The sequence below is a fragment of the Muntiacus reevesi genome, chromosome 1, assembly GCF_963930625.1.
Source record: "Muntiacus reevesi chromosome 1, mMunRee1.1, whole genome shotgun sequence".
NCBI lineage: Eukaryota > Metazoa > Chordata > Mammalia > Artiodactyla > Cervidae > Muntiacus > Muntiacus reevesi.
The window spans coordinates 188880781-188893558 of NC_089249.1; the positions used below are offsets into that span (position 1 = coordinate 188880781).

The following is a 12778-nucleotide window of genomic DNA, read 5'->3' on the forward strand; positions in this document are numbered from 1 at the left end:
ACCCATTTCAGTATTCTTGCTGGGTATTACTTAATTAAAATTAATTAATTAAAACAAATGATTAGCTAAAATGCACTATATGTTAAATCTATATAGTTTTGAAAACAACTGTTATTGATACACAAGCAGTTGTGCTCATACAGTGAGAAATGTTGGTCTCAGATTTCCCTCTCCTATAAACTTATATAAATGATCCTGTTTTCTCAAATGTGTTCTTCTTTTCCCCCATAGGTTTAGTACAGCCTATAATTATGCTTTTAGGAAAACTAAGAGAAGATTACATAGGATTGTATATGTCATTTGAGAAAAAAAAATACTGAGAAATTCATAGTTTCCCATGAGACAAATGAGATTCTCCAAATATTTAATATTAGAGATTGGGAATAAATTTGGAATAATTAGAAGACAAAAAAGGGAGAAAATGTTACACATCAGAGAGTGAAGAAAGCTTAATAATGGTAGTTAAGTTCTTTAGATAAATGGAAGCCGAAGAAATAAAAAATTCCGGAAATAAATAGAAAGAGCAAGTTCTAGCTTCAAAATGTGATTCAAATAATCACAATTTATGACTGTGAAGTTGTGAGCCCTGCAATCAACAGCAGTTCTTCAACACCAAGTCAATGATCTCTTTTATAGTTTCGTTTGTAAATAATATTTTCAGAGCTCCTTTTATGTCATTATTCCTGAGACTGTAGATGAAAGGGTTCAGCATGGGTGTGACCACGGTGTACATCACCGAGGTGATTGCACTTGAATGTGAGCCGTGGGTATCAGCAGAAGCGATGTACACTCCTAGGACTGAACAGTAAAATAAGGAGACAACTGAGAGGTGAGATGCACAGGTGGAAAATGCTTTATATTTCCCCTGAGTTGATGAGATTCCACGTACAGAGGAGACTATCTGAGAGTAAGAGTAAAGAATGCACGTGAAGGAACCACCACCGATCAGCGCTCCTGCAAAATACATCACCATGTCACAGATGAAGGTGTCAGAGCAGGCAAGGCGGGCCACCTGGCTGGTTTCACAGAAAAAGTGGGGGATTTCATAGTTTGTGCAGAAGGACAGCTGCACCACCACTAGGCTCTGTAGCAAGGAATACAGGAAACTCACAATGTACGATGACAGAACCAGGAGACCACAGAGCCGGGGGTTCATGGTCTCTGTGTAGTGCAGGGGGTGACAGATGGCCACATACCGGTCATAGGCCATCACACTTAGGAGAAGGACATCCAGTCCCCCAAACAGTAAGAAAAAATGCATCTGGATGATGCAGCCTTCATAGGTCATGCCTTTGCTGTGAGTCTGAATGTTCCACAGCATCTTTGGGATGGTGGTGGAGGCAAAGCAGATGTCTGCAAAGGACAGGTTGGAGAGGAAGAAGTACATGGGGGTGTGGAGGTGGGAGTCTGAGCTGACAGCCAGGATGATGAGCAGGTTTCCAATCACAGTGATCAGGTACATGGAGAGGAAAAGCCCAAATATGAGGGGCTGCAGTTCTGGTTCCTTTGATAATCCCTGAAGAAGAAATCCTGACACCTGTGTGTTATTACTGGTTCCATAAGGTAGATGTAATGACTAGAAAAGAAAAAATAATATGACTAATTTTCATACAAATGCACATTACTAACTAGGTGAAATATTACAATTGATTAACTATATATATATATACACATATATATATATATAGCTTGCATATATTAAAGTTTTAAATTAAGCCATATATATATATACCAATGAGGAAGCTACTACCTAGCAGCCCGCATGTATATATGGCTTAACTGCAAGCTTACATGCGTGCTAAATCGCTTCAGTCATGTCTGACTCTTTGTGACCCTATGGATGGTAGACCACCAGGCTACTTTGCCCATGGGATTCTCCAGGCAAGAATACCAGAGTGGATTGCCCTCCAGAGGATCTTCCCGACCCAGGGGTCGAAGCTGCATCTCTTATGTCTCCTGCATTGGCAGACTGGTTCTTTAGAACTAGTGGCGCCACCTGGGAAGCTCAACTCATATATATGTGGAGAGTGAGAGAGAGAGAGAGACAGTAACCCATTCCAGTATTCTTGCCTGAAAAATCCCATGGACAGAGGAGTCTGGTGGGTTACAGTCCAAAAGGTTTCAGAAGAGTCAGACACAATTGAGCAACTAAGCATGTGCGCGCACGCGCACACACACACACACACACACACACACACACACACACACACACACACACACACACGAGTTTGAATCTCATCCCCTTAAAGGAGTCATTTGTGGCTTCCCTGCCTATGAATTCTTGTCTCATCTTTGTCCTACAAAAGTCCCACAATCTAATCATGAATGAGGAAAGAACATAAGCAAATATATTTCACGCCAGGTGGTGGCAGCTGCTATGAAGTATTGACTCAGATGGTTAAGAATTTTGCCTGCAATGCAGGAGACCTGGGTTCAATTCCTGGGTGGGAAAGATCCCATGGAGAAGGGAATGGCTACACTCCAGTATTCTTGCCTGGAGAAGCCCATGGACAGAGAATCCTGGCAGGCTACAGTCCATGGGGCAGCAAAGAATTGGACATGACTGAGCAACTAACACTTTTGCTTTCATAAGAGAAGAGGGCTGTTATTTTTTCTTTTTGGGAATTCAGGAATCCTGTAAACAAAATGATATTTAAAAAGATACTTCAGTGAGGACCCAACAGGTGACAAGAGGTTATCAGGGTGGCATGTGTGTCCCTAAGGGAGAAGAACCTGTGAAAAAAACTGAGGGTATTTTTTTCCCCAGATATCCAAGTTTCAAACTTAAGCCATTGTTTGGGGGAATGTAAGAGGGAGCTGATGAAGGGTTGTATTAGAGGATTCTGAGGAATCAAGTGGCTTCCCTGATGTTGTTAAAACTTCAAGACACGGGGAGTCCCTTGCCCATGTGTATCCCCTTTGCACTCTGTGCATCCCCTGGATACCCAGAATAACGAATAAAGCAGAAAAAAGATGTAAATGATAAAAGAGATATCCCTATGATATCAAGTCACTTTATCAATTCAGCATCCCACTAGAAAAATGAGCAAAGGGAATGAATCCACAATTTAGAAAAGGAAATGCATCATATACAACAATAGTGGGAGATTTTTAAGGTGAAATGGTAAAAGAAACCTCTCAATTATATTCATAACACCTTTTGAAATTAAAAACTTGCCACTGCATCTTGGATCTATCACATATTAGCTGTTTGAATTTCGAGAGGCAACTGAACTATTCAAAAAGTTTACATCTTTACCCAAATAGTGGGAATAGGGGTATTTATCCTCCTGAAAGTGTTAGTCACGCACTTGTGTCTGACTCTTTGTGATCCTGTGGACTGTAGCCTGCCAGGCTCCTCTGTTCATGGAATTCTCCAGGCAAGAATACTGGAATGGGTTACCATTCCCTTCTCTAGGGGATCTTCCCAACCCCGGGATCAAATCCAGTTCTCTCACATTGCAGGCAGATTCTTTCCCATCTGAGCCACGAGGGAAGACCCTATTCTCCTGAGGAGGTGGTTGACCATCTATGTAACAAGATTAGCATGAACACTGGGCTTGGGCCCCTGTATTATATAGCAGCTTCCCATTACCTCTCTATTTTACACTTGATTGTTTATATAGGTCAATGCTAGCAAACTCTTGGCTCTGGGACCAGCAGTTGGCTCTCAGGTGACTTCAGGTATATATGCATGGATTTGATCTTCTTGGACCCTTTCCTGCAGTACCTCCTGGACTAGTCAACTCACCTGGCTGGGAACTCTGAGAGGAAGATCACTGGGAGAAGGTCCAAACTCCTCCTGGATGGTTAATAATGGAGATGGAAGCTCTGGTCCCACAATAAACAGTGGAAAGGAGGCTTGCATGAGTCTCCAGCCAAACTTAGGACTCTAACCACAATAACCATGTTCCATTGAGTGCAAGGTTGTACAGAGTGAGGGATGCAGCAGAGGAGATATTTAAAGCTCCCCATGTCTAGTAATCAGCACATTTCCCTCTTTTTACTCCAACCTCTAGGCCCATGATTTCCCTGTGGAACACTGGTCTGAACAGGGAAGGTAATGTCCTGGAGATTCTGTGCTCCCAAGAGACCAGGTTAGAGTCAAGAGAATCCACTGCTAATTATCATTGTTCTTCCTCATGCACTTTGCTGACTTCTTCAGTCTAACCTTTGAAAAATGCATCATCCCAAACCTGATTTTCTCCAAGTTTAGGAATAGATTACATCCCTTCCTGGAATAGATCCCTTGACTCTTCAAATATTGACTTGTAGTAGAGACACAATCCCTGATGTCTAGAAAAAAATGCTCTTCTCCTCTTCAACAAGGACAAGGAGGAGAACTGTGTTCCTTTGATATAAACCTTGAGCACTGCACAGCTTGGCTTGGTGACACATTGTCCAAAATCACTGCTGCTGCTGCTGCTGCTAAATGACTTCAGTCGTGTCTGGCTCTGTGCGACCCTGTAGACGGCAGCCCACCAGGCTCCACCATCCCTGGGATTCTTCAGGCAAGAACACTGGAGTGGGTTGCCATTTCCTTCTCCAATGCATGAAAGTGAAAAGTGAAAGTGAAGTCGCTCAGTCGTGTCTGACTCTTCACGACCCCATGGACTGCAGCCCACCAGGCTCCTCCGTCCATGGGATTTTCCAGGCAAGTGTACTGGAGTGAGTTGCCATTGCCTTCTCCGGCCAAAATCACTAGGAATTTCTTAATTATATCACTAGTTGAGTTATGATTTAATCCCTCATATTGAAATGTTTATTCATTGTAATAAATATATTTATATTATTTCCCTATAATAGTCTGAACTCAAAATAGAGAAATAAATAGATTTTTCTCTCTAGCTTCCAGAGGAAATCCAGCCCTGCAAACATGGTGATTTTAGTCCAGAGAAACCCATATCAGGCTTCTGAACTCCAGAATTGTCAGAACATAAATTACTTATTTAAATCACTGGTGTGGTAATTTTATCTTAACATTAGCAATTGAATACAGACATTTTTTTTTTCGCAGTAAAATTTTGTTCCAGAAATGGAGATTACACTTCTCAGTTCATTTATTGAGCTTCCCCTGGGGAAAGATATTTTGTGTTATAATCTCATCTTAAATGGGAAAAGGAAATTTAAATTCAATTTGGGGATATTCCGTCTCTTCAGCTGATAGAGATATTCTCATGGCATAAATGTAAACTTGCTTCAGATTGTGATGTCCATGAGGCATTAAGATAGGAAAAGTAATTATTTAATTTGTTGTCTACCATTTACACTATATTTTGTGCCTAATTTTCTACATTATTTGATTTTATATTCAGTCAAGAATTCATTATTTTTACATGTATCCTCTTCATTTTTCTCACATATTTCCTCTCAACATACAACATGAGACTGTGTACAAACCAGTGTGCATATGTTTATTTGAAATAAAAATTTATATAAATGAACACACATACACATGATTGTCTTCTTTGAAGATTTTATTTGGACCCATTAAAATATATCTATACATTTCATTTGTTTCTTACAACATTTGTCTAAAGTTATGTTTACTGTCCCACATTTTCTTCAGAAACAAGGACAGTAAGACCCAGGAGATTAAATTTTTGACAGTTTCCTAAAAATGATATTAGAGTTATTGTGAACTTTCTTGAACTATACATAAACAGAACTGTGCAGTGTGTCCTGCTATTTTTGTAAGACTTCTATGTTTTGTTAAAAAGTGCATTTTGACTATGTGCAGATTGTAGGATGTAAATAATGCCAGTGAGTCTATCATTTTGTTGTTCAGTCACTAAGTCTTGTCCTACTCTCTGTTACCTCATGAACTGTAGCGCACCAGGCTCCTCTGTCCTCCACTATCTCATCAGGTTTCTCAAACCCATGTCCATCGAGTTGGTGATGCCATCCAACCATCTCAGCCTCTGATGCCCCTTCTCCTCCTGCCCTCAATCTTTCCCAGCATAAGTGTCTTTTCCACTTTTCCAATGAGTCAACTCTGCATCAGGTGGCCAACATATTGGAGTTTCAGTTTCAGCATCCATCCTTCCAATGAATTATTCAGGGTTGATTTCCTTTAGAATCTGGTTTGATCTCCTTGCAGTTCAAGGAACTCAAGAGTTTTTCTCCAGCACCACAGTTCAAAAGCATCAATTCTTTGGTGCTCAGCCTTCTTTATGGACCAACTCTCACATCTGTACATGACTAAATACATCTATTAGAAGGAAATAAAATACAGCTGGGCATGGATCAAAGAGGAACCTGAACCCCAGGTACCTGATTCAAGCTGAGCAGTGGTAGTAGATATCTCCTCTGCCTGTGGAAAAGGGAAATGTAGATATAGGGACTCTAGTACTAAATTAAGGCAATTCATACTTGATGCTCTTTTTTTCCAATAAAATAGAGGGTAAAATAGGCAAATAGCAGAAACTGATAATATATTTGCTCAAGAGAGAAGAGCACCATGACCACATGCTACATCATTAATGAGATGTAGAAGCACAGGGTAGAGGCCCAGATAGACTCCGGAGGAGAACACCAGAGCTCATGGCAACATTTCACCATAGAATCTGATCACTGGCTTTTTGGATATCTGGCAGAGCATTAGCTAACTGATACCTAATCAAAGTGAACAGAAGTGAGGGCAATGATAATAATCTGCTGCTGCTTACTTTTGGCTCATTATCATATATGAAGACAACATTCATGACTTCTTTTCAGACAGCTCTATTAAAAAGATTATCTTATTGGGATTCCTTTCCAGGTAACCAAAAATGTTTGAAAGAATATGCATTTTTGTGTAGGAATACTGGTGACCCTGATTTATATGCCTGGACAGGAATTCAAGCTCTTGATTGAGACACTCTTTGACCAGACAGATGAAGAGACATCTAACCATAAAGGGAATATATAATGAAAAATACTGATAATGATTAATCATGATACCTTTAGTTGTTATGGCAACACTTTAAATCAGGGAGTTATTTCATTTAGAGCAATGCAAGGAGGAGCCATATTATCAGCAATATCAACAGAAGGAACATGACAGGTTTCAGTCCTTGGGGTCAAAAAAAGAGTCAAACACAATTTAGTGACTAAATAACAACAACTTAGTTCAAGGTGATATCAATTCACCTTTTTATTCTAATTTATGTTTCTGTGCAGAGATCACTAAGAGACATGTATTTGATAATCGATTTTAATCAAGAGCTAGTGTTGGTGCTGTGTACACAAAGGTGAGTTAGAGAAGAGGAATACCATAGTCAGGAGAATAAAAACAAATAACTTGCTATAAGACACTGTATGTTAATATATATTATTATGAAGAGCAGCTAAATTAGTAATACACTATGATTGGTGGACATATAGTGAAAAACTGTGGTCTCAGATTTTTCTGTCATATAAACTTTTCAAGTGACTCTTTGGTAAGGACCCTGATACTGAGAAAGATTGAAGGCAGGAGGAAAAGGGGACAGCAGAGGATGAGATGGTTGTATGGCATCACCAACTCAATGGACATGAGTTTGAGCAAGCTCCAGCAGTTGGTGATGGACAGGGAAGCCTGTCATGCTACAGTCCATGGGGTCACAAAGAGTCAGACACGACGGAGCAACTGAACTGAACTGTTAAACTTATCAATTGTCTTGGTTGCCAAGTGTGTTTTTTTCATAGAGTTTGTACAACCTAGTACTCTTAGGAAACTTAACGAAATATTGCATAGGATTACATTTTTCATTTGAAAAAAAAAATTGTTAACAATTGCATATAGTCCTATGAGATAAATGGGAATGTCTAAATATTTCTTTTTCAAGGTTGCAAATAAATTAGGAATAATAGGAAGACAACAAAGGAGAAAACTCTCAATATCACAGAGAGAAGAAAGCTTAATAAAGTGATTTAGCTTGTATTGATAAGTGGAAGCCAAAGAAGCAAAAATTCCAGAGATAAATAGAAAGAGCAAGTTCTACCCTCAAAATGAAATTTAAAAAATTCACCATTTATGGCTCTGGGTTTTAAGCCCTGCAGTCAGTGGGAGTTCTTCAGTCCCAGGACACTTAACTCTTTATTAGTTTACTTCCCAAATATTTTCAAAGCTTTCTTAATGTCTTTATTCCTGAGACTGTACATGAAGGGATTCAGCATGGGTGTGACCACACTGTACATCACCGAGGCGATCACACTTGAGTGTGAACTGTGGGTATCAGCAGAGGTAAGGTACACTCCCAGGACTGAACAAGAAAATAAGGAGACAACTGAGAGATGAGATGCACAGGTGGAAAATGCTTTATACTTCCCCTGAGCTGATGAGATTCCATTTATGCAGGACATTATCTTAGAGTAAGAGTAAAGAATAGCAGCAAGGGAACCACCACCCAGCACCGCTGATACAAAATATACGACCAGGTCACAGACGAAGGTGTCAGAGCAGGCAAGTTGGATCATCAAGTTGGCTTCACAGAAAAAGTGGGGGATTGCCCGCTTTGTACAGATGGACAGCTGCACCACCATTAAGCTTTGCATCAGGGAATATAGGAAACTCATAACAAAAGATGACAGAACCAGGAGACCACAGAGCCGGGGTTTCATGATGACTGTGTAGTGCAGAGGGTGACAGATGGCCACATACCGATCATAGGCCATCATGGTCAGGAGGAAGACGTCCAATCCCCCAAACAGTAAGAAAAAATACATCTGGGTGATGCAGCCTTCGTAGGTTATGACTTTACTGTGAGTCTGGGTGTTCCACAGCATCTTTGGGATGGTGGTGGAGGTGAAGCAGATGTCTGCAAAGGACAGGTTGGAGAGGAAGAAGTACATGGGGGTGTGGAGGTGGGAGTCTGAGCTGACAGCCAGGATGATGAGCAGGTTTCCAAAGACAGTGATCAGGTACATGGAGAGGAAAAGCCCAAATATGAGGAGCTGCAGTTCTGGTTCATTTGATAATCCCAGAAGTAGAAATTCTGAAATCTGTGTATTATTACTAGGTCCATAAGATTGATGTGACAACTAGGAAAGAAAAAAATAATATGACTAATTTTCATACAAATGGGTATTACTAAAATAGGTGGAACTTTACAATTAAACTTTTGAAGTTAAGCTACGTGTGTGTGTGTGTGTGTGTGTATGTGTGTGTGTGTGTGTACATGCATACTAATTGGCTCAGTTGTGTTCTACTCTTCGCAACTCCATGGACTGGAGCCCACCAGGCTCCTCTGTCCATGAAGTTTTTCAGGCAAGAACACTGGAGTGGGTTGCCAACATATATATTTGCTATGGAATTCATCCTGTTAAATGGGTCTCTATGACTTCTCTGTCTATGAAGTTTTGTCTTGGACTTTGCCCTTCAAAAATTCTTATAGTCCAATCACAGAGAAAGACTGTAAGCAAATATATACCATGCTATGAATAAAAAAAAGATGCAGGTATAAAAGTGAGTGGATGGCACTTAATTTCCATTGAAGTTCAGTTAATCTGCTAACTAGATGATGTTTGAAAACAGAATTTAAGGAAGACACAACAGGTGACAAGAGTTTATCAGATCATGTACATGTCCTGAAGGTAAAAGAACCTGCAATGATACTGAAGATCTTTTTCTAGATATTCAAGCTCACAAGTAAGCCAGTGTTCAGGGGAATGTAAGAGGGAGGGTGATGAAGGGTTGTGTCAGAGGATGCTGAAAAATAAAATGACTTCTGTGCTATTACTAAAACTTCAAGACATGGGGAGTCCATCATCCAGTGTATTGTTCCCTGCTCTCTGTGCGTCTGCTTGATGCTCAGAATAACTAATAAAGCAAATATATGTGTGTGTGTATATGTTAGTCTCTCAATCGCCTCTGACTCTTTGTGATCCTATGGACTGTAGCCTGCCAGGCTCCTCTGGCCATGGGTTTCTCCAGGCAAAAATACTGGAAAGGGTAGGCATTCCCTTCTCCAGGGGAGGATCTTCCTGACCCAGGGGTCAAACCCGGGTCTCCTGCATTGGGGGCAGATTCTTTGCTGTCTGAGTCACCAGGAAATATATATATATATGTACCTCCAGATTGAAAAAAAAAAGAAGACATATCTTTATGATAGCAAGGGGTCGCAAAGAGTTGGACACAAATGAGCGACTTCACTTTCACTTTTCACTTTCATGAATTGGAGAAGGAAATGGCAACCCACTCCAGTGTTCTTTCCTGGAGAATCCCAGGGACAGGGGAGCCTGGTGGGCTGCCATCTGTGGGGTCGCAGAGTCGGACACGACTGAAGCGACTTAGCAGCACCAGCAGCAGCAGAAAAATCAGCAAAGAGAATAAACCGACAACTTGCAAATGGAAATGTGCAATGTACAAAAATAGTGAAAGGATTTTAAAGGGAAATGGTAAAACACACTTCTAAATTGTTTTAAATTGTATTTAACAAAATTCCTAATTTTGAAATTAGGAAACTTTGCATAAAATCTTGGATCTACCACATAGGATCTATTTTAACTATAAGAGGCAATTTAATCATTCTATATTTTTGCATGTTTACCCAAATAATGGGAAGAGTGGTATTTATCTTCCTGAAGTGATTGACAATATATGCAAAAAGATTAGCCTCACCTTCCTATTTGCAAAAGAATGGCTGTCAGTGGTGATGAGTCTCCACATTCAGTCCTGTGGATGACAGGGCAAAGAGAAAGCTGCTTGATGCAGGTGTTTAAGCAATAAATAGGAAGCCGATGCTGCAAGATGAATGTGCAAAGGGGAAAATGATGAAAAAAAGTGTGAAAGAGTGTCCAGGAGTGAAACATGTGTTTTCAAAATGTGAGTAGCACAGCCATAGCATCGAATATTAGGCAGACGTTGAAATAGTGAATGAGCAAAACACTAGTGGACTGGAGGCAAGTCCATGAGGTATTAATGAGTAAGATGGAACAGTGGACACAAGGAAGAAACAAGACTGCACTAAAATATAAACAGTGTGTATGATACGCACATAATTCTCTTTATTTATTTGAATAAAAGTATATGAATATATATGCAAATGTGTGTATTATATATAGATTATACATCTATAGGAAAAGAAGTTTAAAAAGAAAAAAGAATTTATAATGTAGAGAGTGTCAGTAAGAATTCAATTAGACTAGAATTAGTGGTTTCTATGCAGGTCAAGAAGCAACAGTTAGAACTGGGCATGGAACAACAGACTGGTTCCAAATAGGAAAATGAGTACGTCAAGGCTGTATATGGTCACCCTGCTTATTTAACTTATATGCAGAGTACATCATGAGAAACACTGGGCTGGAGGAAGCACAAACTGGAATCAAGATTGCCGGGATAAATATCAATAACCTCACATATACAGATGACACCACCCTTATGGCAGAAAGCGAAGAAGAACTAAAGAGCCTCTTGATGAAAGTGAAAGAAGAGAGTGAAAAAGCTGACTTAAAGCTCAATGTTCAGCAAACAAAGATCATGGCATCTGGTCCCATCACTTCATGGCAAATAGATGGGGAAACAATGGAAACAGTGGCTGACTTCATTTTTCTGGGCTCCAAAATCACTGCAGCTGGTGATTGCAGCCATGAAATTAAAAGACGCTTACTCCTTGGAAGGAAAGCTATGACCAACCTAGACAGCATATTGAAAAGCAGAGACTTTGCTTTGTCAACAAATGTCCATTTAGTCAAGGCTATGGTTTTTCCAGTGGTCACATATGGATGTGAGAGTTTGACTATAAAGAAAGCTGAACACAAGAGAATTGATGCTTTTGAACTGTGGTGTTAGAGAAGACTCTAGAGAGTCCCTTGGCCTGCAAGGAGATCCAACCAGTCCATCCTAAAGGAAATCAGTCCTTAATATTCATTGGAAGGACTGATGCTGAAGCTGAAACTCCAATACTGTGGCTACCTGATGCAAAGAGCTGACTCATTTGAAAAGATCCTGATACTGGGAAAGATTGAAGGCAGGAGGAGAAGAGGATGACAGAGGATGAGATGGTTGGATGGCATCACCGATTCAATGGACATGGGTTTGGGTGGACCTCGGGAGTTGGTGATGGACAGGGAGGCCTGGTGTGCTGCAGTCCATGGGGTCGCAAAGAGTCAGACACAACTGAGTGACTGAACTGAACTGAACTGAATCAACCATATGAAGGAAAATTGAATGAGAATCCAAAACTAACTTATATAGCAAAATAGTATAATAAAAATTTGACAGTAACATCATGGGTCTTTGGCTACAGATTAAATTTCCAAAGACTTGGAAATCTAAGGATATAAGGGAAAGTCTTTTAAACTCATGGAAAAAGCAGTGCAGTACCTAAGTTTTATTTTCATCCTATATAAAAATATACTGATTTATATAAGTTTATGCAATGCAATAGACACGGGAGATGAGGGTTTGATCACTTGTTTGGGAAGATTTCCTGGAGGAGGGCATGGCAACCCACGTCAGTATTCTTGTCAGGATAATCCATAGACAGAGGAGCCTTGGGGGTTACAGTTCATAGGGTCATAAAGGGTCAGACATGGCCTAGTGACTGAGCACACTTCCACACATACAGAAGAATATTCACTTTCATTTTTGTTTCAATCAAAGATCTTCAAGAATACTAAAGTGACAGCTCAGGTTTTCAGTACAGAAAAATATGGAGAAAACAGAATAGACAGAGTGATATATTCGGCCACACACTATGAATAAACACTCACAATCCCTTACATATCCACCTGTACATTCATAAAAGAACTCAGTCTTAAACAGAGATTTGATAGAAAAACTCCAGTTCCTTGTTTGGAACAATGTAATCAAAAA

The 12778-nt window shown here is 40.0% G+C and overlaps 2 protein-coding genes across 2 annotated transcripts; both read right to left on the reverse strand.

The window, feature by feature from the left end:
- Positions 1–592: 592 nt before the first annotated feature.
- Positions 593–1462, reverse strand: LOC136155954 (olfactory receptor 7A10-like). The gene has a single exon (XM_065918211.1). The coding sequence runs from the start codon at positions 1460–1462 to the stop codon at positions 593–595; it is 870 nt and encodes a 289-aa protein (XP_065774283.1).
- A 6605-nt stretch (positions 1463–8067) lies between these two features.
- LOC136155959 (olfactory receptor 7A10-like) lies at positions 8068–8820 on the reverse strand (the record flags this gene model as incomplete). The annotated part of the gene is made up of 1 exon (XM_065918218.1): positions 8068–8820. A coding segment is annotated over one exon (753 nt), but the record flags the coding sequence as incomplete, so codon positions are not given.
- Positions 8821–12778: the final 3958 nt, after the last annotated feature.